Source organism: Dromiciops gliroides, chromosome 3 (assembly GCF_019393635.1).
Source record: "Dromiciops gliroides isolate mDroGli1 chromosome 3, mDroGli1.pri, whole genome shotgun sequence".
Classification (NCBI taxonomy): Eukaryota; Metazoa; Chordata; class Mammalia; order Microbiotheria; family Microbiotheriidae; genus Dromiciops; species Dromiciops gliroides.
Genome location: NC_057863.1, coordinates 72,164,954 through 72,192,269, shown reverse-complemented (window position 1 = coordinate 72,192,269; position 27,316 = coordinate 72,164,954). Strand labels below are relative to the sequence as shown.

At 38.6% G+C, this 27,316-nt stretch overlaps 1 protein-coding gene across 1 annotated transcript; it reads right to left on the bottom strand.

The window, feature by feature from the left end:
- Window positions 1–6,973: 6,973 nt before the first annotated feature.
- On the bottom strand, window positions 6,974–27,059 carry LOC122750215 (peroxisomal trans-2-enoyl-CoA reductase-like). The gene is made up of 8 exons (XM_043996885.1): window positions 26,805–27,059; window positions 21,977–22,110; window positions 19,386–19,551; window positions 18,157–18,238; window positions 13,988–14,084; window positions 13,214–13,324; window positions 11,334–11,445; window positions 6,974–7,674 (listed from the first exon to the last, which is right to left on the bottom strand). Exons 1-8 carry the CDS (start codon window positions 26,926–26,928, stop codon window positions 7,589–7,591), a joined length of 912 nt encoding a protein of 303 aa, XP_043852820.1. The 5' UTR covers window positions 26,929–27,059; the 3' UTR covers window positions 6,974–7,588.
- Window positions 27,060–27,316: the final 257 nt, after the last annotated feature.

Genomic DNA, 27,316 nt, shown 5'->3' with positions numbered 1-27,316 from the left:
CCCCCCCAGGACTACTCCTGGAATTGTTTACAGTCCCCAGGGATGGCTAGTTCCTGGGAACCTTAAGCAGTTAATCAGTGAGATATGCCTAGCAGGGACCTGGCCCCTATCCCAGCAGGGTATCCTCCTTCACATCCACTCTCAGTCAAAACAGAGGCAATTTCCCACATTAAACTAAAGCTGGAGTTCACAAAAAAGATCTGGGAATTCATAGAAGGGGTAAACACAGCTATGAGCTATGCCTATGCCTGGATAATCTTCTAATATTCATAGAACTTAAACATTCCAATAGATTAAGAACATAAGGAGATGTAGCTCCATATTTGGAGCAGGCTTCCTTAACATCCTTCACGGTTTTTATTTCCAATTTTTGATAAACTCTGTTGCCCACTTTATCCTCTGGGACAGGGAAAGCAGAAAAGGCAAGCTGCTGAAACTGTTGTGAGCCCAAAGTACCCCAGAAGTTCTCTGGGGCACATCAAGGAATCTTGTCCTAGAGAAACTAAATCAGAGGACAGATACACTTAGAGAGATAAGCAGAACCAGATCCGACTGAGCTAGCTTTGGGACCTCCACCCTTCATTCTGATCTCCCTTACTCCTGGGGAGATAAGTTTGGGTGTGGCTGCAGCCTTTGTGTCCAGAAGAGAGAGATGGCTTGAGAGATCCCTAGCCACCCCTCACCCAATTCCTCTAGCCACCACCAGTGGGGGATGGTCCTCCCTCACTAAAGGAACTTTCCACAGTCAAATGGTTACTCCCCTCCCCCATCAGTCCTCTATAAAAGTATCTGCCAGTCTCCTGCTCAAGGAGATTGGTACCTCAGAGCCATGTGCTTTGTTCCATACCTCAAACTCTGTAGGAATTTTCTAAAGCTAAGCCTTGAAACTGAGAGAGGGGTTGTGGATTGGCACTTTTATTAAATAAACTAGGCGTGGGAACCTCCACAGATTTATATGAGGGTCAGGGAGGAGCTGAAGGAAGAGGAGCTTCTTTCATAGCTACAGATTTTTGAGACAATACTTCTAACTCCTCTTCACAATCTGCGCTCTGTGCTCAAGTTACTGCCTCTAATTCCATAATCAACTTGGCATCAGACAAACAAAGCTCAACAACATTATACAAAGAGACAAACTGTTCTGGAATCTCTGCATTTTTCTGAAGTGCCATCCCCACCACTTCCCAGCTTTCTTTAGTGATTGTAACGATTGGAATGACGCCACCTGCTGGATACTTACTGTAGAAGAGTTCTTGGCAGGAGGAAGTGACTCAGACTAGTGGGAGGAGGAAGGAAGAGACTGGCGCTGACTCTGGGGCTCTTTCCTGGGGACGCTGGCGGAGAAGGGAGCTAGAAATGTGCTCTCCCTTTAATAGATAGGAATCTAGGCCTTTCTCTCTCTTTACCAAATTCTTATTCTCCTTAATAAATGCTTAAAAGTCTAACTCTTGCTAAAGCTTATAATTTATTGGCGACCACTCATTAGATATTTTAGACAGACTAGCTAGAATTTTAGCCCTTAACAAATGGCTGACCACGAAGAGGAAAGCTAAACCTCAGTCTTCTTCTGATCTTCTGGTTGGGTAAGAAATTTCCCCTCCCTCTCCCTTTAACTGCTAAGTACTGGCGCACTGGCTGTGTTTTCCCTTTAAATTTTTTCGAATGGACCTTTTAAACTCCCTAATTATCCTATTTTTGATTTTAGTCTGTTTAACCAGACAAATGGGAGATAAGATCATGTTAATGCTTTGTTTTTGTGGATTTTCTATTTTTCTTTTTATTTTTGTTAAAAGAGCCAGCAACTTACTCACACAAGGAAATATCTCTCCCTCTCCCAACCATGCTTTTTCAGAGAAACCTGAAGAGATTCCTGCAGCTTTTCCCAATTCTAACAGTAATTGTTGCTCTAATTTTGCATGCCTGGAGGCAATGACCCACCCTCTAGAAGCTTTTAATCCCCTAGCACCTGGAGGCAAAGTGGGGGAAGGGGAATCCAGGCCTGAGTTCAAAATCAAGTCTGATTCAAATTGCTCTGGTCCCTCCCCTCCTCTCCAGACCCCACCCTCTACTCCTCCTATGGCCAAGCCCATTGCTTCCCAGGCCTGGGAAGTCCAGAGATCTAATGCTCATGCTTAACTTTCTCTAACTACATTTGCAGCTTCAGGCTCAGCCCTTCCCCGGCCTGGCTGTGCTTTTGAGACAATCTTAGAAAACTCTTTAAATTCCAGATATGCTCGTTTTGTTCATAATTTTGCTAACCTGCTTTTGTCTTTCATTAGTAATCTTATAAAGCATTTGTATGGTGAAAAGACTGACAGACAATATAGAGGGGTTAAAGAAGAAAAACTTAAGCTGAATAAGAATGACAATCATCAACATAGTTCAAGACTCTGCTTCTTTTGGCATGGAAGGGTATATATTTTACAGAAATGTAGAAGTAAGCAGCAAGGTATTGATATGAGTATTGGGGATTTTAGATATCGGAATCAAAAGTGTTCTGAATTCACTCAGAGTAATTGTATCAGTTCAGAGGTTACATAGGATTTCTATGCTATTACATCTACATTTTGAAATTAATGGTAATGGGTTTATTTTCATAGAGATTTTCATGCTTTTGAGATTGTGTCTTATACTTAGTTTTTAAAACAAGGAGAATATTTGTAAAAGCTTTTTATAGTCATGTGATCAAGTTTATATTTTATAATACTCTTATTAATATTAAGTTCACATTCATTTAGTCCTAGTTTGAATTTCATTGTTTTTTATTGTTCCATGTGTATTTTCTTCTATTCGTTTATCTATCTAATTTTGAAAAATTGCAAGATGGTTTTGATTTCATAATACAATGTTAATTCTAGGAGTATTGTGCTCCCATATTCTGAGTTGTTTGTTTTTGTTTTTCTCAACTGATTATTTGATCAAACTCTTTAAAGCATTTCCTTGGCAAATTGGTTGCCATGGCAAGTGTAAATTGATTCTAGAAGTATTATTTTTGATAAGCACATTCAAAAAAAAAAAAAAGAGGGGAACATTTGTAAAAGTTTTCTTTTTTCAAAAAAAAGTTTTCTTTGAGATTCTGTTGTGCTTTAACTTGTATTTAAATATGTTCAGATTTTTCAAAAAAGTAATTGTATACTAAGTTAAAAAAAGGGGTATTATTTGAAATTGTTGCATAATTATATATTGTGTTCTGAGTCAAGATGTATTCACATTTTTTGCAATCATTTATTATCCTCAATTTTTAAATCCATATGAGACTTGGATTATGGGAACTTATCATTTAAGACACTAATTACCTTTATTCTGAGTTATCAGATGCCAGTTGGCCAAGGTGCCATCCAATCACAAGAGGAATACATGCAAGAGCAGACACTGAACTGTCACATGAGGGGAGACATGCATGAAGTCAAGGTATGGCCGAGAGAACGGCTTTTGACAAATGTTGAGGTTGGATTCTCTTGGTTTAATATTTTATTTTATTTTTCCCCACAATATTGTACAGATGGCTGGAAGTATTCATCCCACCCATCTCACTTCTACACCTGGCTTCTATGCTCCCTCCTATATGCCTGATGCCATGGACATCTGAATCCCATGGATCTGATTAAGTCTGACTCAGTTTCCTCCAATATGTTCGGTGACATGGACGTATATTCCATCCACCTATTTTAAGCCTGGCATACTGTATGGGCAGTACATATTGCTCAAGTGTGGGAATGCTCATATCCCATCATTTCTCTGTTCTTTTATGGTAACCCCCATAATTATCTCAGGTGTCATGATAAATACAGTGTTGAATTTGGCCTTGACACCTGTTACCAATTATATTAGATTTTTTAATTTCTCATAATGGCATGAGGATAATTAGGCAGATGATGCAAAAAGTGATGAAACAAAGATAAAAAATTATTTTTAATAATTAATATCGCAGCAATTGTCTTCTCAATTACCCTCCATAAGGGGGGGACTATAGTAATATTATAATTTTAAAGAATGTTTTAATTTTTGTTTTATTATATGTTTCATGTGTAACAACTAAGATTCTGTATTCCCTTAGACATGTTTTTGAGAACTTTCATTGTTTGATTTGATTATTGATAAAGCTATTTTAAAGTTGTGTTAAGCTCAATTTTGTAGGAAATTTTCCTGGCTGATTACCAGCATCCACACATCAACCCCTGAAGAGACTTCCATTCTACGACTACACCTAGAGGACATCTGAGAAAAGACTTTCAGAGACTTTAAATGAACAGTTTTGATTTGTTGTTTTTGTTGTTTTTTTTCTCTTTCTGTTATAATATACACCATCTGTAACATGTATTCTCTGCAGAGGCCCTCCCTTTGCAAGACTAATGTCAAAGCGTCGGTTCATGAGGACAAAAAAAATCGCCCCTCTGGACAAAACTTTCCTCTCTTCCTTTTCTATATTGTTGTTCACATATTATTAGTTAGCAATAGTTATTATATTGTTTTTACTGTTCCGTCAAGGAAACATTTTGTTTCTTGAGGAACAACAGGGGGGACTGTAACGATTGGAATGACGCCACCTGCTGGATACTTACTGTAGAAGAGTTCTTGGCAGGAGGAAGTGACGCAGACTAGTGGGAGGAGGAAGGAAGAGACTGGCGCTGACTCTGGGGCTCTTTCCTGGGGACGCTGGCGGAGAAGGGAGCTAGAAATGTGCTCTCCCTTTAATAGATAGGAATCTAGGCCTTTCTCTCTCTTTACCAAATTCTTATTCTCCTTAATAAATGCTTAAAAGTCTAACTCTTGCTAAAGCTTATAATTTATTGGCGACCACTCATTAGATATTTTAGACAGACTAGCTAGAATTTTAGCCCTTAACATGATGGTGGGGCCCTCGGAAACCTGGGGGCCTTATCATAAACAGTTAAGAAATCTTTTGAGAGTTTTACTTCTCACCTTAATCCCCCAACTAACAGCAATGAGTTGTAACTTTTTAAAATCCACTTCCAGATCCTTCAGTCCTTTCACTGAGCCCTGTCCCATTTTTTTATTTGTTTGTTTGCTTGCTTTTGTTAGCCTAGGCTCACGGCAACTCTTTCAGCCATCCTGGTATGTAAAGCCTTCTTACTCTGACTTCAACTTAGTTTCCAGATATTTCATATTACCCCTTTCCATCTCCTACCTTGGCAATCATCATAAAGCCTTTCCCAAAGGCTAGAATGCCACTCCTTCACCTCTATTTCTCTCAGAAAGACCTGGGTTCTCAACCTGTCTTAAATAGTTGCTATTTGTGCGAACCTGGGCAAACCCACTTAATATTTCAGCCCATTTCTTCATGTGTAAAAAGTGGAAATAACACTTACTAAAGAGGTTGTGAAATAGCACATGTAAAGTGTGGACAAATACATATAAAGTTATTCAAATGTTAGCTTTTGTAAGGATTCCCCTTTTGGCTATGCTTTGGCTCTGAACTTTATCACCATATCTCAATTGCCTTCTCATCTGAGATCTTCTCTCAGCACCTGGAGTTCACTACCTGAAAAACCCTTTTTCTCTCCCAGTCCCCTTTTCCCATTGATGAGTTCCTTCCATGGGCCTCTGTTGTGTGGACCAGTCCAGGTCAGGCATTCTTCCTGGACTTTGCCACCATGTCCCATAACAGTTACTTTTTCCCCTTCAATCTCCCTTCCAGCTGCCTTCTATTTGTTGTCTTTCCCCATTAGCATGTAAGCTCCTTGAGAATAGAACTTTCTTTTTGCTTATATTTGTAATCTTGTTACTTGTGCCTGGCATGTAGTAAGCAGTTTATAAATAAATGCTTGTTCCTTGACTGTTGCCTAATGAAACATTGCCACTCACCTTTTGGCAGGGAGGTGAAGTGACAAACTCAGTGTGTAAAATAAGACATACATTTTCAGAAACAGCCAGAGTGAAAATTTGTTCCAATTGGCTATGCATTCTTTTCTTCTAATAGGGATACAGCAAAGGCTGGGTGGGAGGAGAAGGGCAGGGAAGGAAGGAAGGAAGGAAGGAAGGAAGGAAGGAAGGAAGGAAGGAAGGAAGGAAGGAAGGAAGGAAGGAAGGAAGGAAGGAAGGAAGGAAGGAAGGGAGGGAGGGAGGGAGGGAGGGAGGAAGGAAGGAAGGAAGGAAGGAAGGAAGGAAGGAAGGAAGGGAGGAAGGGAGGAAGGGAGGAAGGGAGGAAGGGAGGAGGGAAAGGAAAGGAAAGGAAGGAAAGAAGGAAGGAAGAAAAAAGGAAGAAAGATTACTGAGGCTTGTTTTTTAATGCTGAGAGCAAAAGCCAGAAAGAACTACAAACAAGCAGGACAGCTTTGAAAGTTACAGGTTGAACTTACTAATACTGTACTTTAAAAGAAAAGTAAGATGTACAAAATAGAAACCTACAGTACTATGTAAATTTCCTTTTTCTATTCTACAACATAAGTGTAATGTCTATTTTGTTTGGTGTTAAGCAAAAAAAAAATTCACAGCAAAAAAGGGAGAAATATGGTGGAGAAAGAAATAAGGTAGAACAACAGGCCTGGAGAATACAAAATATTGTATGAATTTTTTTAAAGAAAAAAAGTAGAATAAAGATTATAAGCCAGTGAGTTTAAATTCAATTTTTGAAAATGTTAAAAATGTATTTTTTTTTGATGAGGCAATTGGGGTTAAGTGACTTGCCCAGGGTCACACAGCTAGTAAGTGTTAAGTGTGAGGCTGGATTTGAACTCAGGTCCTCCTGAATCCAGGGCCAGTGCTCTATCCACTCCGCCACCAAGCTGCCCCAAAAATGTATTCTTAAAGAAATGGAAAACATTTAAAATCTTATCTAGCATTCTGATTTTAAAATGCAAAAATGGCCTCAACCTCCCATTTTCAACAAATGGCCCTTCATTCGAGTTCTGTTCCTCTCACTCTTCCCAACTCTCAGCAGCCACAGAAACCTGGCTCTCCTCTGAAGATTCTTTATTCCTGGATACCCTGTACCATACTGGAAGTACCTTCTCTCATGCACTAAAAATGACTATGAAGGTGGCTATTTTCATATGTGTTAGTGTATGTATGAGTGCTGGAGTTTTTTACTTAGTTTGGTTTTAGAAACAAAACAGACATTGTTAAACATTATATAAGTTTATTGATCCCCCAAAAAGCAAACACCTCCACCTCCAACTAATTGAGTTATGTAACAGTGCTTGCAAAAGCCACAATCCCATCACTATTTAGACTTGCTTCTCACTTTTAGACTATACAATAGAGCTAAGAAGGAAGAGAGAACAGCATCATTCATTTTTTTCTTTATTCAACTGCTAAAATGAATGAACAAGTGCATTTTTATCCCTCTATATACTCCTCATTTCAACATGTAAAGATCAAGGCAAAAGAAGTGATCGTTTGAGGTTTACATTTTTCTAATTTCTTAGTCATCCGTGACAACATTTTAAAAATGTACAGTCCAAAGCATTGTTTTAAAATTATTTCTTGGCATACTTTGTGCCAAGATAAAACTTATAATTTTTAAAAAGCAGCAAGCAATTTTTCATCAAAAGGATAAATTCACAGAAAGTATTAAAATTCATTTTTCAGCTGGAAGTAGAAAAGACCTCATTTTCTTACTTTCCTCAGTTTAAAGGTTGGATTTCTCCTTATAGGAAGCTTTTATTCTTTTGACTGTGGAAAGGTCCCATAGTCCATCAGGCCAGTTGTCATGATCTGTTGAAGTTAAATCAGTGAAATAACCCTTAAGCTATTATTAGCAAATGTGTGAACTTTTCCCTTTAGGAAAAAAGCATATTCATAAACACATCCAATGCCTAGGACTATTTCTTCAACAAATCCCTGAAACTACTGGGAGCAACCCCACAATTATCAGAACATTGAGAACATTCACTAGTTATTTAATCAACTCATAATATTAAGGCATTATATGACATTTGTTTGAATAGAGGTTATATTGTATAACTAAAACCTAATATAAAAAACAGATCCAGTATCTTGATGTTGTTGATACTTCTTCCTAGCTGGATGGTACAGTGCATGAAGGACTGGGCTTATTGTAAGGAAGATGAGTTCAAATATGAGCTCAGACACTTATTAGCTGTGTGACCATGGGCAAGTCATTTAACCTCTGTTTGCTTCAATTTTCTCATTTGTAAAATGCAGATGATAGCATCTATCTCCCAGGATTGTTGTGAGGATCAAATGAGATATTTGTATAGTCCTTAGCACATTGCCTGGAACATAGTAGGCATTTAATATATACCACAATCCCATTCTTTGGGTTTTCCTTTGTTTCTTCCCTCTATGCAGATTAAAATCCATCTATATTTTATCCAGCAGGATTCTTCTTCATATCATCCCATAAATCCTTTATAAAGGATCTGCTCAATATATTGGAATCCTTTTTCTTGGTTAAAAGGTCTTAACTTAAGAAAAAATTTCATAACTACAATACTATATAACTGGTTTTCTTGGTAATCCAATATATTTTATTTTATGCATATAAAAATATGATTTTGAGAATGTTGGTTCCACCAGACTGATGAAGGGACCATGACATGCAAGAAGGTTAAGAGTCCTTGCTCTAGTTCTTTTAGCATTCTGGGATACATAGTGTAGCAATAGGACAATCTATCTTCCTTTACCACATGAATAGCCAAATTCTTTATATTTGCTGAACAGTATCATTTATGTCATTTTACATATTCAGGTAAAAATTGGTATAAAAAATCCATACCTTATTCATATCTTTCTACTGCTTTCTAAGTAACTCAAAACAGTTTGATTTTATAGGGATTGTGGCATGTCAGGATTTAAACCCTGTTTGCCTCAGTTTCCTCATCTGTACAATGAGCTGGAGAAGTAAATGGCAAACCACTGCAGTATCTTTGCCAAGAAAACCCCAAATGGGGCAGGAAGGGTTAGACATGCCTAAAAAATGACTGCACTGAAACTGAACATCACTGAAAGATATTGGTGTTAAAAAGATGGATGCTGTAATATCATTGAAAACAAAGTGTAATTTCCTAAATGTAATCCAGCACACTTGCTTCCTCTTATAAAATCCTACACAATTCTACATGTGAGTGTGAGTGTGTAAACATTATGAATGCATCTTAAATCTACATTGTAGATGTTCCCTCCAATGATGGTGATTTCAGACTCTTTGTATTCATCCATACTATGGGACTTGTCTATGTCCTCTCATAAGCTTGCCACAGAAAGCCCATGGATGTCCTGCAGATCTAACTCACTTTCTCTTGACACCAAGAGATAATTAAGGGGCAGATAGATGGTGCAGTGGATAGAGCACCGGCCCTGGAGTCAGGAGTACCTGAGTTCAAATCCGGCCTCAGACACTTAACACTTACTAGCTGTGTGACCCTGGGTAAGTCACTTAACCCCAATTGCCTCACTAAAAAAACAAAAACAAAACAAAACAAAAAAAGAGATAATTAAGATTTATACCTGATGTATATATGAAATAACTCAATGAAATGCCCTAATCTGAATAATAGATAGTTTCTTTCCACTGAGTTTTTTGTATGTGGATTTTGTTATATTTGACAGGCAGTGGGAAGCTATTCAAGGCTTTCAAGTAGAGGATTGTGTGACCTGTGCTGTGTGACCTTGGACAGCTCATGCCACCTCTCTGGCTGGGCTTTAAGGTATCTCCCAGTTCTAGACCTCTTCATCTTTTGATCTTCTTCATCTTATCTTACCCAAGTGTGAGTGTCCCACAAGGGTCTGTCCCAAACCTTGTTTTAACTCCCTTGAAGAGCTACTCAGCTTCCACGGGTTCAATTTTTCACCTCTATGCAGAAAAATTTCCAAATCTGTATTTTCCTTTTGCACTGGATTAGAGTGTGAGGAGAATAATTTCCAGTGATGTCAAAAAGATAAGTTAGTGCCACTGTGTGAAGGACTTTTAAAGATAAAAATGTTTTATATTGTATTCTAGAAATAACAGGGTACACACTGGAGTTGACTGAGTAGCAGTAATATGGTCAGACCTGCACTTCAGGAAAAATTACTTTGGCAGCAGTATATAGTATATAGTATATAGCAGGATAAAGTGAGGTGGTGAGAAACTTGAAATAGAGACAGATAAGGAGGCTGCTATAATAATCTAGGCTAGAAGTGATGAGGAACTGAATTAAAGTGGTAGTTACATGAGTGGGGAGAAGAGGTCAGATGTGAAGGCTAGATTAAGCAAGTGCATTAATATGCAGACTGAGGAAGAGTGAGGTGTTGAGGATAATGCCAAGTTTAAGAATCTAGGAGATTGGAAGGATGATGGTGCCTTGAACATAAATAATAAATTAACAAAAGAAGAGGATTGGGGTGGGGGGAGAGATAATGAGTTCAGTGTAAGACAAGTAGATCTTGAGATGTCTTCAGGATATCCAGTTTGAAATATCCAAAAGGCAATTGATGATGTAAAATTGAAGTGTGGAAGAGAGACTGGGATTGGATATATATCTGAGTCATCTGCATGGAGATGATGTCAAAGGACTTTTAGGGAAAAAGAGGGAGCTCATAATCGGCAAAATCTGTTATGGAAATACTGCCAAAGTTGTTCCACTTTTATTGTTTTCCTAGTTTCATTCCTAAATTCTCTCAAGATAATCTGACTTTGAGATCAAAGAAGGTTTTCTTCAGGAGTGGTTTCCCCTCCACTTTTCTGCCCTCGTTTCTAAGGCGATGGTGCTCTTAATTTTACACCCTTTCCCTTTGTAAAACATTCCTCAAATGAACTTATATCCTAAAATTTTATTATCTTTAGATTCTGGATGTCTCTGTTTGGCAAAGATCTCAAATGGGGTTAAGAAGAATTAGAGCTTTTTTGACATTCTTGCTGTGATTTCTATTTTATATTGGCTAAGCTTGTTTATGCAATAGTGATAATCAATATTAATATCTTTATCTTTATGCCTATCCAAATTATCAGTATCAATGGCTTATTTTAATAGGTCACAATGGTGTTTTCATTGCAGGTAGAGTTCTCATCCCTATCCTTTATTCTTATTCAGTAGTGATTTCAAGCTTTTTTCTAACTAGTAAAACATCTGGCTGCATACAGAATTTTGAGGGCTCTCTTTCCACTCACCCAGTCAATCAAGATAATCAACACATATTTAATAGATGTTGACTGGTTGACCCAGAACAAAAAGAGAGAAAACTGATTTTCTATATAGCCAAATTCTGCAAAGAGAGTATATGTTAAAAGATAATTTCCTTTTCAAACTATTTATCCTAAATTGAATAGTTTTCTTTTCTTCAGTGACTGGGAAAGGATCATTTAAGAAATCTTAAAAGCCCAAAAAGCAGGGCACAAAGTTGTTGATTACCCATTTTTCTTTATGACTCACCTGGTATATTCCAACTTTGGGAATACAGAGTATTACCACCATCCACATCCACTGTTTGCCCCGTTATATATGAGGCAGCAGGAGATAACAAGAAACACACGGTGGAGGAGATCTAAGAAATAAAAATAGAACTATTTTATCTTCATATGTACAACACAACATAGAGATGCTTATCAATATTCATTTTTCTAGTTACATATATATATATATATATATATGTATGTACACATACTCACATATGTAGAAATCTCATAGAATCACATTCACAGACAGAAAACTAAATCACCTCTGTAACATCCATGGTCAAGTAACTATCTGAACTCTTTTTTAACCAATAGTTTTCTAAACCCCATTGTAGTTGCTAGCCTTCATTGTTGGAAAAGTTTTCCATCTGTTGAAAATAAATATAATATAGTTTCTAGGCCTATGGCCCTATACATACATACACACACACACACACACACACACACACACACACACATGGTTCCTACTTTAGATACTTCAGAATACCACATCTTGTTTTGCTGTTGGTGGTGGGGGGGGGGCAATGAAGGTTAAATGACTTGACCAGGGTCACACAGCTAGTAAGTGTCAAGTGTTTGAGGCCGGGTTTGAACTCAGGTCCTTCTGAATCCAGGACCGGTGCTTTATCCACTGTGCCACCTATGGATACCACATCTTAAAGCAAAATTCTGATTACATATGTGCGTTATGTATCCTAACTATGCGTTGCTTTATTGCTTTCATCTGAATCATTGTGAAAATTACTGAACGAGAGGGTAAAAGTAGAAAAGGTAAAGGTCAATTCCTTTTTTAGTCTATATTGAATGAATTAATGGTAAAATATGAAGTAGTATAGAATGGGGACTGCCTGAATAAAATCAGACATATATATATTCAATATACAAGGTGGAATCAATAAAATGAATTTTCATTTATTCTGTATGTGATTAACCCATAATATCCACATTACTACGTAACCCTTACTATCAAATTTTCTCAGTGTAAAGCTAGCATTACTTGTTTTCATGTTTTGGGATAAAAAATTGCTGGTTTTAAATTCACTTCAGGTACTGTCTTTCCCAGTACATATGAAAATCTTCTATCCATTCATTTAAACACACATGTTCCAAATCGCTGAATCCATTATTTCAAGATAATTAACTCAGGGAAGCTGCAGCTAGTTGGTATACATGATTAAATGACTTGGACCCAGCCTAATGTAATCGGAAAGACTAAATTAATTAAGGAACAACAAATTTGAATTTCCCTCCAAATGATTGAATTGTGAAATACATATGGTTTTAATACTTTTTTCCCCTAACTGCATCTGAAAGCAGTGAAGACCAAGTGCTATTTTTCTGTCTATTCATACAGCCTTATGAAAATCTTCCTGCAATTGGTTTCCTTCAGCTGAGCTCTTTGGATCCCATATGAGCTTATCAACCAAAAACTTTAGTGGATCCATTAACTGTTTAAAGTTGCTTTAAAAATTGAATGGGGGGGGGCAGCTAGATGGCACAGTGGTTAAAGCACCAGCCCTGGATTCAGGAGTACCTGAGTTCAAATCCGGCCTCAGACACTTGACACTTAGTAGCTGTGTGACCCTGGGCAAGTCACTTAACCCCCATTGCCTGCAAAAAAAAAATTTTGAATGGGAAAGTGTTCCCTCATCAATTCTTTCTGCCTCTTCTCCCTTCCACAATGTTCTTTGAAGATCTTTCTTTGGCTACATGAAAAGATATGGGATAGACAGAGAGAAACATGATGAGAGAAGGGGAGTAAAGAGGATGAGAGATACACATGGAGAAGAGAGGAAGAAGAAGAGAGAGGGAAGGGAGAAAGATAGACACAGAGACAGAGAAGGAGAGATTGATTACCTCCTCAGGAACACCAAATCTCTTAGCTGCACAATGTTGAAAGTATCTGTTAATCATGCCATTGTCATAGTCTTCATAATTGCTGAAGGCTGTTGCAGAATAAATTACTCCCTTGGTTGGGGCACAAAAATGGAAAATTTTTTAAATTAATTAAGCCAAAGTAGAGTTGAATTCCCACTAGAATTATCAGCAAAGAGATTTAAACAATAGAAGAGATTACATATAGAAGTCCATAGAGCTACTATTTATGCTTCTTAGCAATATTCTGTAAAATCTATCCTCCCTAAGTGGATTACCTATTAGCATAGAAACACACACCAATGGTTGTGTGACCTAATTGACCTAATTGCCCCGTCAGCTTATAGGAAAGGCAAACAGGGATAGACTTTATTTCTCAGGAGCTATTAGAATGTGTGTCCTAAGTTTAAAAAAAGATCTAATGTCCAGATACCCTTCACATTTGAGAGAGATTTATATCTGGGTCTTTTACTATACATTGAATATTTTTGTGATAGTTTATATGTGTTTTGTAGACTTATTACTCTTCCACCCTCCTTACCACTTTAACTTGAAGTTCACTGCCTCCAGTCTCTCAAGGAGTTAAAGCCAAACAAACAAACCACATTAATGCACTAGAAAAATTCTTTCTGAATTTTGTTGCATATCCAAGAATACTCTGGAAACAAATGGAATCTCTCTCTAACTTATCTATGGCCCACTAACAAGGAAGATGTAACAAGAACACAAATTGTATACATATAATTGGTTACCTACAGGACCAATACAATTGATTCTTATTCCATGGGAGGCCCATTCCATTGCCAAAGTTTTGGTCATATTTTCAACACCAGCTCTTGATGCTCCACTGTGCCTTTTAAAGAAAAAAATTTTAAGTCTTCATTCAACTTCCACTACTTATTCATATTAACATGAAAATTAAACTACTCTTTCAAAGGTATTGGGTTAGGCATTTGGGTATAATAGTCAAAAATTAAAACAAAAACAACTTTGATATTACATTTAGAGGAAGCGTGCAGCCCATGGCCAGAGCTTTGAAATTTGATTATACAAAGTCTTCTGATATTCCATATCTTCCCTCCAGGTCAAGAATGCTGGTAAGAAATAGAGCTCAACTCTGAGCATAAAAGAAGCACTTTTTTTTTTTTTGCGGGGCAATGGGGGTTAAGTGACTTGCCCAGGGTCACACAGCTAGTAAGTGTCAAGTGTCTGAGGCCGGATCACTTTTTTTTTTAAAAAACAGAGAATTTAGGGTCAATATTCTAAAAACAATTACCAGATACTTCAGTTTCCAGTGATTTGTTCCATCCCATTCTACTCAAAGATCCTTACTCAGTCTGTGACCTGCCAAAGGTCTAATGTTGGACTGTTTTTGCTTTATCTGCAACATTTCATAACTAAAAAGTCTCTCAAGTTAGACTGTTTCACTAAATTGCTATTTGTATAAGGAAAGTAATAACTCTACTCAGATAAGAAGAGATGAAAAAATGCTTCTTAAAGAGGGAATGAACAATTAAGGGACAGGATTGGGAACCAATATGGCAAAGAAAAGGCAGGGACTCACCTGAGTTTTCACCAAAACCCCTCTAAATTTTTTTAATGCCTTAAAACAAATTCTAGAGTCACAGAACACACAAAAGAATGGGGTGAAAAAAAAGTTCAAGCCAAAGACAACTTAAAAGGTTGGCAGGAAAGGTCTGTTGCATGAGGGTGAGAGTGGAGCACAGTTCAGTGGGCTATGCCCCAGCAAACTAGAAAAAGGCCTTGGGAGCTATTGAATCAGCACCAGCAGTGATGTTTTCCAGGCCTCTAAGCTCACAGATCATAAGGCAGTCAGACAATGGGTCAAAAGGAGACCACAGAGTTCCATTTGCTGGCACCAGTGTCAGGACTCTGTTGCATTGCCCATACTTGGATCCAGGTTGCAGTCCTGGGTATCAGTGACAGGACAAGGAGGAGCACTAGCACACCAGACCTTGTAACAACAGGGGAACTTGGACCCTGCCCTAATAATTTAGAAACAAAGGTTAAAGTAGGAATTGAAAGAATACAATGATAACTTGCTGAAAGAGATTACAAAATACAATTACAAAATAAAATAAAAACTCCCAAAAATATTTTAGCCAAATTTCTGAGTTCCCAGATCAAGGATAAAATATTGTAAATAGCCAAAAAAACCCCAATTCAAATATTTTGGAGCCACAGTCAGGATAGCGCAAGATTTAGCAGTTTCTACATTAAAGCATAAGAAAGCTTAGAATATGCTATTCTAGAAGATAGAATTACAACCAAAAATCACTTACCCAGCAAAACTGAGTATAATCCTTCAGGGGAAAAATGGATATTTAATGAAATAGAGAACTTTCAAGCATTTGTGATGAAAAGACCAGAGGTGAATAGAAGATTTTACTTCCAAATACAAAACTCAAGAGAAATATAGGAAGGTAACTAGGAATGAGAAATCATAAGGTAGTCAAAAAGTTTAAACTGTTTACATTCCTTCATAGGGAAATGATACTTGTAACTCCTAAAAACTTTCTCATTATTGAGGCACTCAGAAGGAGTATATACATAGACAGAATGTATATGTGTGAATTAAATATGATGGGATGGCTATCTAAAAAAATAAATAAGGAAGGAGGAAGAGAAATGCATTGGGAAAAGGGAAGAAGGAGAGTTAGAATGAGGTAAATTATCTGACATAAAAGAGGTATGAGGGGTAACTAGGTGGCGCAGTGGATAGAGCACCAGCCTTGGAGTCAGGAGGACGTGAGTTCAAATCTGGCCTCAGACACTTAACACCTACTAGCTGTGTGACCCTGGGCAAATCACTTAGCCCCAACTGCCTCACCAAAAAAAACCCCAAAAAACAAAAACAAAACAAAACAAAAAAAAAAGAGGTATGAAAGAACTTTTACAATGGAAGGGAAAATGGGAAAGTTTGGGGAGTGGGGTGGTGCATGTGAGCTTTACTTTCATTGGAATTGGCTCAAAGAGGAAATAACATATTCACTAAGTGGATGTAAAAAAACCTTTCTTGCCATACAGGAAAGAAGGAGGATCAAGGGAAAAGAAGGAAGATCAGATTGGGGGAGATAAAAGTCAGAGCCAAAACACTTTTGAGAACAGAAAGTGTAAAAAGAGAGATAGTAGGATAAACAGGGGGGAAATAGGATAAAGGTAACTACATAGTTATCAGTACTGTGAGAAAAATTTATAGCAAGTTTCTCTAATAAAGACCTAATTTCTCAAATATTAGAAAAGAGTCAAATTTATGGAAACAAGAGTGATTCTTCAATTAATAAAGGATTAAAAGATGGGAACAAGGGGCAGCTAGGTGGCGCAGTGGATAGAGCACCGGCCCTGGAGTCAGGAGTACCTGAGTTCAAATCCGGCCTCAGACACTTAACACTTACTAGCTGTGTGACCTTAGACAAGTCACTTGACCCCAATTGCCTCACTAAAAAAAAAAAAAAAGATGCGAACAAGCAATTTTTATACAAAGTAACCAAATCTATCCACCATATTAATATGAAAAAAACACTCTAAATCACTATTGATCATTGAAATGCAACTTAAAACAACTCTGAGCAACCACCACACATCTAGCAGATTGCCTAATATGATAGAAAAGGAAAATGACAAACGTTAGAGGGAATGTGGGAAAATTGAGACACTATTGCACCATCAGTCAAGTTGTAAACTGATCCAACCATTCTGGAGAGGAATTTGGAATTATGCTCAAAGGGTTATAAAAATATGCATACTCTCTGACCAAGGAATACCACTACTAGGTCTATATCCCAAAGAGATAAAAAAGGATCTATATTTACAAGGATGTTTATAGCAGCATTTTTAGTGGTGACAAATAATTGTAAAGTGAGGGGATATCCCTCAATTAGAGAATGACTGAACAAATGGTTGTATATTATTGTGATATAATACTATTGTGAAATAAGAATGAGAGCAAAAAAAAAAAGAAATGACAGCAGTATACTTTTACAAAAACTTGGAAAGACTTACATGAATTGATGCAGAGTAAAAGGAGCAGAACCATGGGGATAGTGCATACAGTAACAATAGTATTGTATGATGATCAGTTGTGAATAACTTGGCTATTCTCAGCAATATAAGAAAGCACTGATGAAGTCTGGGAATGCAGATCAATGCATACTTTCACTTCACATTCTTTGCTGTTTTGGAGCTTTTTTTGTCTGTTTTCTTTCAAAACATGACTAACATGAAAATGTTTTGAATGATTACACATGTATAACCTACATGAAATTGCTTGCCTTCACAACAAGGCAGGGGGTGGGGAGGGAGGGAGAGAATTTGAAATACACAAAATTTTAAATGAATGTTAAAATTCTTTTTATATGTAACTGGTGGAAATAAAGTATTCAATTAAAAAAAACACTTAACAGACAGTTCTTAAAAAAAGCCCTCCCCTCCCCCAACTGCCAAAAAAAAGTCTTTTCAACTCACATTTGAAACATGCAAAGGCAAAGAAAAAGAAAAGTATCTTAAAAGAAATGACACACAATCCTAATAGTACCCAAGTATTTTATAAACAATTCAACATGCAGATATCAGAACAAACATCAACAAAGGTCTAAAACCCGAGAAAGTCTAAAAAACTTTATCCTAGAGTCCTCTGCAAATAATTAACAAATTACAGCATGGTGAGGAAAGGGAGGGGGATGATAGAAGATATGCACATTGTGTCTATGGTATGACATACAGAAGAAATCTCCAGAAACATCTATGGCATCCACGAGCAAGGATCATTTGTTATCCCTGATTATGAAGGAAGAACATGTCTTCTTAAAGCCCAAAAGGAAAAAGAAGGCAGTGTGAAATTAAAACCCCATTTAAAAGAGTTTAAGCAGGATCCCAAGACAAAAGAAGGATATAAAAATCCTTACGCAGCATTAGGAAATCCATTTTTTAACATGGTGATGATGTTCACAATAGACCCTCCATGTTCCTTCATCCAGGACTTGTAAACTGTATAAGAGACAAAAGACAATCAATTTAAATCATTTCCACACAACATGGGGTAATAGGGTAAAGAGTGACTCTGAAATCACATCATCTTAGGTCAAAGCCCTGCTCTGCCACTTGCTACCTAAGTGACCTTGGACAAGTAATCTCTCTGAGCTTCAGATTTGTCATTTATAAAACGAAGGGGTTGGATGAGGTGACCCCCTAACAATCCTCCCAGTTGTAGATCTCTAATCCCAAGACTCTTCCTGCCAACCTTGCTCTTTTTAGGATATCCAAACACAAAATTAATACAAATTAACAAAGCATTATGGGTTTTCTTCAGAATATCCAGCTAGCTAGCATTTATATTGTGCTTTCAGCTTTGCAAATTGTTTTACATGTGTCTTCTCACTTGATCCTTACAACCCCATGAGGCAGATGTTATCATATCCCCATTTTACAGATGAGGAAACTGAATTACAAGTCTCTTCTATTTAAATATGTTCCCAGAGTGTAAATGTCAAAACAAGAGCTTTCTGACAGGCTAGTTTAGGAATTGCCAAGCTGTAGCCCATGAGGCAAAGGTAGCCCCAGCCTGCCACCAGCAGAACTTTGCTAGCCCCACTCTCTCCTTCTTCATTCACTTTATTTCTGTCCTCAGTGGAGATGGCAAATGGCTGTTCCCTGTAATCCTTAGCAAACTGTTGCAGGGGAGAAAGACTACTGCTCAGTTACCCCTTTAATTTTTCTTCTCCAGGTAAAATAATGTCATATAAGTTTATTCTTTTAAATATTCCCTTAGATAAAAGCCTCTTTTCCACATTGGTGTGATTTTACTCTGAGGCCTGAGAGGTCACTGTTCAGACCATCACCCTAAGTATAGTTTGGGGATGGCTTTCAGTTTCATTGCCCAAGGACCAGTCTAGGCCTATCTGGAGATATTCACCACCAGGAAGGCTGCAAGATGGTGAATATTTTAGGTACTCACAAAGGCTAGCTACTAAATTGTAGAGAGGCTTGAATATACATCAGTATAGGAAAATTCACATTGGCAAAATCACAACTCCTTTAAGAACTGGGCACCTTAATGCATGTAATACTCCTTAAATGGTTTTAGGATCTGCAGATGAAGAAAGGCCTAGCTTCTCTGAGTATTTACCATCCCCACCTGCTTTGCAAAGGTAGAAGGTGCCAGTCAGGTTGGTTTCAACCACAGCATTCCATCCCTTTGAAGTGATGTCTTCAGTAGGAGATAAATATTGGCCTCCTCCATTGTTCACCAGGAAATTGATCTTACCATGGAGATCTAATGTAGATTTAACCAAATTATTGACCTAAAACAACCATAAGAAAGTAAACTGGTTAATGAGCCCAAACTGTTACTCCTGAGTCAATAATAAAGGTTGGCATGACTGGGGTCCCTTCACATTGGGTTCTAAGTCCTGCTGGATAGTTCCTGAGATCTATGTTTATGATCCATCTTGGAGGATGGTTTTTAAACATGAATTCAGTGAATTTTTCAAATTAATTTTTAAAAAGACAAGTAAAACACTCAACCCCCCATAAGGGAGGAATATGCTTAGTGTAGGCTTTGCAGTAATAATTTGAATATAAGTCGATTTCAATTGACTGGTTTCTCTTTTGAAACTTGAGAAGGGGCAATAACAATTAAGCAAGTAATCATTTTTTTTATAGTTAAAATAGAAAACCATGTGGCTTTGGATATTTCAGTATTTCATAGAGATGCTATTGCATTTGTGTTCACAGGAATACTTATTTGGGGAAAAAATAACCATTGAAGTTGTAGTTCAGAACAGGCAGCTCATAGAGAGCTGGATCAGTTCAATCATAAACCATTTGTCACTCCAGCCTTTTGTTTCCCTGCATTTCAGGTGAGACTTTCATCAATTCTTATCACCTGGATAACTTAGGCGGTCATAGATTTGGCTGTTATAAACACCAAGAGGAGTTTTGTTTGTTGTTTTTAATTTTTTGTTTTTTGGTTTTTTTTGGGGGGGGGGCAATGAGGGTTAAGTGACTTGCCCAGGGTCACATAGCTAGTAAGTGTCAAGTGTCTGAGGCTAGATTTGAACTTGGGTTCTCCTGAATCCAGAGCTGGTGCTTTATCCACTGTGCCACCTAGCTGCCCCTGCAAGAGGAGTTTTTCAAGGAAAAAAAACCCCAAAATGTTTAAATTTGATGAAGTGGATGATGCTTCTGTTTGAAATGATTGCTAGAAACTTCTCCAAAGAAAGCATAGCCCATATTAACCCCAAGCTTGGTTGGCTAATGATATTTCAGAGGTACAGTAAAAAATAGCAGACATTTCTCTAGAGTAGAGGTGTCAAACACTTGACCCAAGGCATTCCTAACTGTGACTGGAACTAGATTAAAATGGAATTAGATGTATTTAACATAGCATAGATAATGTTAATTTGTGGTTTTCTAAATCAGTAGACAGATTACAGGGATCCATTTGTATTTAAGTTTGATATCCCTTCTCTATTCATCTAGGATTTGACAGTCAATGCAGAATGGAGGTCTTTTAATTCTTGAAGCATTTACTCCTATTTTGGAACAATCCCCTATCTTGATAAGTGTGAAATGTTCTTTGGTACCTTGCACACCACAGGATTCAGATTTTTTATCTGAAAAAAATAAACACCTGTCTACACATACTTCTTTCCTTTGGTGTTTTGATAAGACACTAAAGAAGGTGGAACCATTGAGCTTTACATAGAGAAAAAGTCAACACTTTGGTTTGGGTTTTGGGGGTTTTTTTTGGTGATGTGGAAACACACTGGTTTCAACACATAATTAGTAATCAACTCTCTTAGATGTTTATTTTCAGTTTTCATTAAGACCAACGCTGTAACTAAAGCTCTTAGAAAAAGAAATTTCTGAAGTATATTTTATTTTATTTTATTTTTTTTAGTGAGACAATTGGGGTTAAGTGACTTGCCCAGGGTCACACAACTAGTAAGTGTTAAGTGTCTGAGGCCGGATTTGAACTCAGGTACTCCTGACTCCAGGGCCGGTGCTCTATCCACTGCGCCACCTAGCTGCCCCCTGAAGTATATTTTAAAAAGAAAAAGAAAATCACTCACACCTAAGTGAAGTATAAATGGAGATGGGGTGGGGGGGAAAGTGGTGCTGGGGGAAGAGATTTGATTGGGAGGGAGAGAGACTAGTTAGAAGGCTGTAGAATTAGTCTAGTGAAAGGTGAGGTGGACCAGTGCTATAGTGGTAATTGTATGAGTAGAGAGAAGACATATAGGAGAGATGTCGTGAAGATAGAAAAGCCAAGATTTGATAATGGATTGGATATATAAATTGTGAATGAGGATGACTATAAGGATGGGTAAAAGGACTGTTCTATTTCTGTTTTTTATCCCAAATACCTAGCATAGTGCTTTGCACATAGAAGGCACTTAATGCTCATCTAAACAAAGGTTGAAAACTTAAATAAATAAATAAGAAGGCACTTAATGGTCATTGGATTTATTTGTGAACATGCTATAGATAAAAAGACAAGAAGATGTACATTATAGAAAAATATTTAAAAGGGTTCAAAGAAAGTATTTATTATTAATCTGCCAATGACCAGAAAAAGATGAGCAATTTCCCAAGAATGTTTTATTAATCTATAGTATAGTATGTCAAGAAAAATATAACAAAGAAGTACTTAATACCACATCGTACAATGAACATAATTTTCATAATTTTTAGAGAAACAGAAAGTAAAGATATTAATTTTACCTCTTCTTCTTTTCGAATATTGCACTGGATGGGAGTAACAATGGCTGGGTTGGAGGGCAGGCGGTCAGCATTCAATTCTTCTGCTGTAGAACTTAATCTATCGAATTTTCGGGAAGCGATAATTACATTACATTCTGGTAAGAAAACAAAACAATCTTTTTAGAAAATAAATAAAATTGGCCTTAAAAAACAATATTAGCTTTGCTCAATTTTGCCAGTTATAATATACATATATTTCTATGAATCCATAATCTAATGAGTTTGGGTGCTCAATTAACAGATCAAAGCCCATCCAAAGTCTGTATTCTAATTCTATGCAATTCTTATTTGTCTTTCCATAAACCCTTTATAAAGAATCTGGGGGGGGGCACCCAGCTAGGTGGTGCAGTGGATAAAGCACGGGCCCTGGATTCAGGAGGACCTGAGTTCAAATCCAGCCTCAGACACTTGACACTTACTAGCTGTGTGACCCTGGGCAAGTCACTTAACCCCCATTTGGGGGGGGGGGAGACAACGACAACTGTGGTTCTGAAGAAGACTTAAAAAAAAAAAAAGAATCTACCCAATGTGCTGTTGACCTTCCTCTAAGGAATGGTCTGCATGAATTCACAAAGACAGGAAGGGTCTGGCCATCTCTAATACAGAAATAATAATGATCTTCCCCATCCCCCAATCCCAATCTAATATGTTCCTGCAGAATAGATAATGTAAGATGTAAATAACATTTTCTGCTCAATTGTTAAACCTGTGATGTGCCTGGCCTTGAAGTATAGATTTCTTCAGGTAATACAAATGTACCTATGCTATATGTTTCCTTCCCATGTTTTATAGCCACAGAAAAGTGGGTTGATATGTTTGTATACCTTTATAATAACACAGGAATTCTTAACATTTTTTTCTCATGGTTCCTCCTTTGTCAATCTGGTGAAGGTTAGTGACCCTCTTCTCAGAATAATATTTTTAAATTCATAAAATAAATTCATAGGACTACAAAGGAAACTAATTATATTGGTATATAGTTATCAAAACCCTTAAAAGTTCATGGACACTCGGAAATCAATCTGTGAACACTCAGGGATCTTCTGGCCCCCGGGGTAAGACACCCTGCCATAAAGAAAATCCTTGTGAATGCATCCAGGGTAGTTTTGTGACAGTGCCTGTCATAAAGTACATGATTAATAAATGTTTATTGATTGACTGATTTTTTAAAAGAGCTCTTGATCTCACACTGCAGTTTTCAGCCCAAGAATGCTCTTTCCTTTTATTTAACAAACATTTATTAAGCAATTGCTATCCGCAAGGCAAAAGAGGCAGTGTGGTGCAGTGGATAGAGGGCCAACTTCTGGAATCAGGAAGATTGGAATTGATATCCGATTTCTGACACCTGCTGGCTGTGTGACTATGAGCATCACTTAACCTCTCACTAGCTCTCTGATACTCTAAGTTACAGGGAGAGGAGTTGTAAGACTTCATGGGTAAAGGGAATTCCCATACTAGAATTTCCCAAATGGAAGGAATCACAGATCAAAGTCCAAAAAACAACCACCACCACCCCCCATAATATACTGAACAAATTAAAATGAAAGTCTGATTTCAAGGAGCTCATATGATAAAAAGAAGGAAGATCTTTACACATATAATTATCAATGTTGTCTGTGACAGGTGCAAAGAAAAAAATCCAGACAACGGATTGTAAGAAATTTGAAGGTGGGAGCCCTTTCAGCTGGATTGGCCAAATGAAGGCTTCATGCAGGAAGAGGCACCTTGACTGGACCTTGAAGAGAGGGGTTTCAGCAGATGGAGCTATGGAGAAAATGCCTGCCCTGTCTGGGGGATGATCTGCATGAATGAGAAAAGACAGGAGAGACCAGGACAAAGTCTAAGAACAAATGACTAGCTTGGCTGGCACATAGAGTACCTTCTAAAGAGGAACACAGATAAGTTGGACTGGAAAGGTAACTTGGGGATAAAATACAGAAGGCCTTGAATGCAGGGTTAAAAATTAGTTTTTATCATAAATGAAACAAGGAGCCATTAAAGATTTTTGAGCAGAAGAATGACATGGTCAGATCTAGGGACAAGAAAATTTATTTTGGCAGCTCTTTAAAAGGACGTGGTGACCAAAGGAAAGAATGGAGGCAGAGAATAGTTAAGAGTCGAGGAAGAAATTTTAAGACCTTGAACAAGAGTGGCAGGATAGTTCCTAGAGTAGAGAGGATAGGCATGAGAAATATTTCACAGAGGGAATAGGTAGGTCGTGGCAATGAAATAGCTATTAGGGCTAAAGGAGAAGGAAGAAAGAATTAAAGCCTGAGGTTTCAAACCTGAGTAACCAGGTGGACGGTGGTGCCACCAACAGAACTAGAGACAATGGAAGGGGGCAGGTTTGGAGTAGTTAAGGGGGTGGGGTCAGATTTGGATGTGTTGAGTTAGAGGTACTAATGGGACCTAAATGCAGAAACACCCAGTAGGTAGGTGGAAATGAGGCCAAGGACTAAGAGCAGAGAGTAGCATAGCTAGTTTGGAGTCACCCACAAAGAGGTGACAATTAAATACATAGGAGGGCTGTGGATCAAATCACAAGGGAAGGAATATAGAAATAGAGGAGAAGCCCAGAGTTGAACCTTATGGGATGCCCATACTGTGGGACTGGGAGAAAGGAAATGAACCAGTAAAGTATAGGAGTGGTTAGACAGCTTATTGATCTTTATATATACCATAGTTCTTCTCACAGTGCAATGTCATTGAGTTGACTGGATGGAAATAGAACATGATCATTGACATTTATATAAATATTCTGAAGTTTACATTTTAGCTATGTTATCTCATTTGAAGCTCATCACATTGAGGTAGCTATAATAGGTATTGTTATCTCCATTTTATAGGTGAGGAAACTGAGGTCCAGCTAGGGTAAGTGACTTATCCATGGTCACATAACTAATTTGCTCTAAGTTCTTTTCTAAGAGTTCACAACACATTTTTCCCAATCAAACTAAACTGTCTCATCTTTCATGGTCAAGATCTAAGGTCAGGTGACCAGGTTTTACTGAATCCTTTATTTTTCATTTATTAAATGAAGGGGTTGTATTAGATAATACCTCCAATTATATGAGCCTTTGTTAATTAGAAAGAAAATATCTAATTGTTGTTTAGTCGAGTTGGCCTCTTTATGCCCCCATTTGGGGGCATTTTCTTGACAAAAATACTAGAGGGGTTTTTTTTTTGCCATTTCCTTCTCCAGCTCATTTTGCAGATGAGGAAACTGAGGCAAACAGGGTTAAGTAACTTGCCCAGGGTCACACAGCTGGTAAGAGTCTGAGGTCAGATTTGAACTAGTCTTCCTGACTCTGGGACCTGAGCTCTATCCATACTGCCATCTAGCTGCCCTGATTTCCCTAGAGCTAGGAATGAAAAATGGAAATAAGGGAATGAATATGTCAGGCATACTGAGGGGTGATAGAGTATCAAGAAAGGGTGACATCTTCATGCCATCTACTCTGCTACACTTAGAATGCTGTTCTCTCAGTCCTATACTCCTCTCCTATGCCCTGATGCTCTCCCCATTTTCCTCTCAGCTCCTTCTGTCTTTTCTAAAGCTGTAAGAAAATAAATATATCGTACTTTTTTTTGCGGGTGAGGGGGACGATGGGGGTTAAGTGACTTGCCCAGGGTCACACATCTAGTAAGGGTCAAGTGTCTGAGGCTGGATTTGAACTCAGGTACTCCTGAATCCAGGGCCAGTGCGTTATCCACTGCCACCTAGCTGCCCCAAATATGTAGTACTTTTAAAGTTTTCAAGGCATTAAAAAAAATATTCTGTTACTTGTTCTTCATAATAATTCTGACAGCCAGAAGCTAAAAGGATTTTCTGCATACTGGAGAGGAGAAATCTGCAGGTGAAGTGAAGGGACTTGCCCACACTTAACAGCATAGCAATTAAGTGCAAAGCAGGATTCAAACCCAAGTCATGGCTCCAACTGAAGCCTGACTCTCTGGGCCCTGATAGGAACCACAATCATTTTGCAACATGTGGATGAAGGAAAGATATCAGGACCTCCTCCACCCCCAACGATCTGGTGACCTAGTAATAGAAAGTCCCCAACTGCTATGAAAGAAGAAACATAATATGATGAGCATTGCAAGAACACAGTAAATGCTGAGGGTCTGATCCAGTGTCGTAGGAAATACTGTCCTTAGATAAGAGACAACTGAAGTCTGGTCTAAAAGGTTCCCGCAACCCTCCAGTTTTGTCTAAAGGAAACACTTTCACAATGGTTAAAATACCTGGTCACCTCCATTTATCTCTTGCCTCACCCCGGGAAACGTCTTCTCATTCCAATAACAAACTGGACACATACTTGGCTAAATTCTGCCCCTCTTCTGCAAACCTTACTCCACTCCTCCCATTGGCCCCCCAGTCCTCCCTCCCTCTCCCCATATCTACTAACCTAGACCTTCTTCCACAGTGACCCCACCAGCCCCTTTCCCTCTCCTCCTAGTGTCCCCTCGCTTCCCCTCCCACACAATCCTCAGGCCCTACTCTATGTTCCCTTGACCCTCGCCTCCCAGTGCCCCCCGACTCCTACCCTTCCGCCCTCACCCTACGCCCATCTCTCTCCCCCAGAGTTGCCCTGACTTTACCCGTCTCTCCTCCAGGGTCTTCTACTCTGCTCCTTTCTCCCTCCGTGCCCCCGCTTTATCCCCACGGTCCCCCAAACTGCCCCGGCATCCCCCAGGGTCCTCTGCCCCAACTCTGCCCCTCCCGCTCACTGTCCCCAGTATTGCCCCCTCCCCTGCGCCTTGGCTCGGGCCGGACACACGGACACACCTAGGTGGAGCAGTTCGGCGGCTATAGCCTTGCCAATGCCTGTGCCGCCGCCAGTGACGATAGCCACTTGGTTCCGTAACAACCCTGCAGCCAGGCAGCTCCTGCACCTCGCTACTGTCCCCATGACCTGCTTTGTCTCTGACCCACGCAGCAATCGATCTCGGACCAGCAGACAGACAGGCAGAGAAACTGACACACACCAGCGGGGCAGGTTTCTCTCCTTCCCAAGGGAGCTTTTTATCCTCACCTGGTCTGGGTCCCTAATAGCTTAGAGGTGGGAGGAAAATCTTGGTTGGGACCAGCTCCCCGCCCCCACAGAGCCATCCCCTTGAGCACCATTTAATCTCCTCATCACCCTACACCGCCCCCCCCCCCCCGCCCCGCCAAACCCCGCCAGGTTGTTCACCCCACCCTCGTGTTTTGTTTGCCCAGACTCCATAAGAATGGTCTATTAACTTCTGGGGAAAAGGTGAAGTGTTTTTCTCAATCCCCAAATATTCTCCCCGCCCTCA

Excerpts from the sequence above, each read along its gene's own strand:
- LOC122750215 (XM_043996885.1), bottom strand. The coding sequence starts at position 26,928 with ATGGGGACAGTAGCGAGGTGCAGGAGCTGCCTGGCTGCAGGGTTGTTA. Across the intron at positions 22,111-26,804 it reads CGCCGAACTGCTCCACCTAG|AATGTAATGTAATTATCGCT; the intron begins GTGTGTCCGTGT and ends TTTTCTTACCAG. Across the intron at positions 14,085-18,156 it reads AATGGATTTCCTAATGCTGC|GCACAGTGGAGCATCAAGAG; the intron begins GTAAGGATTTTT and ends TTTCTTTAAAAG.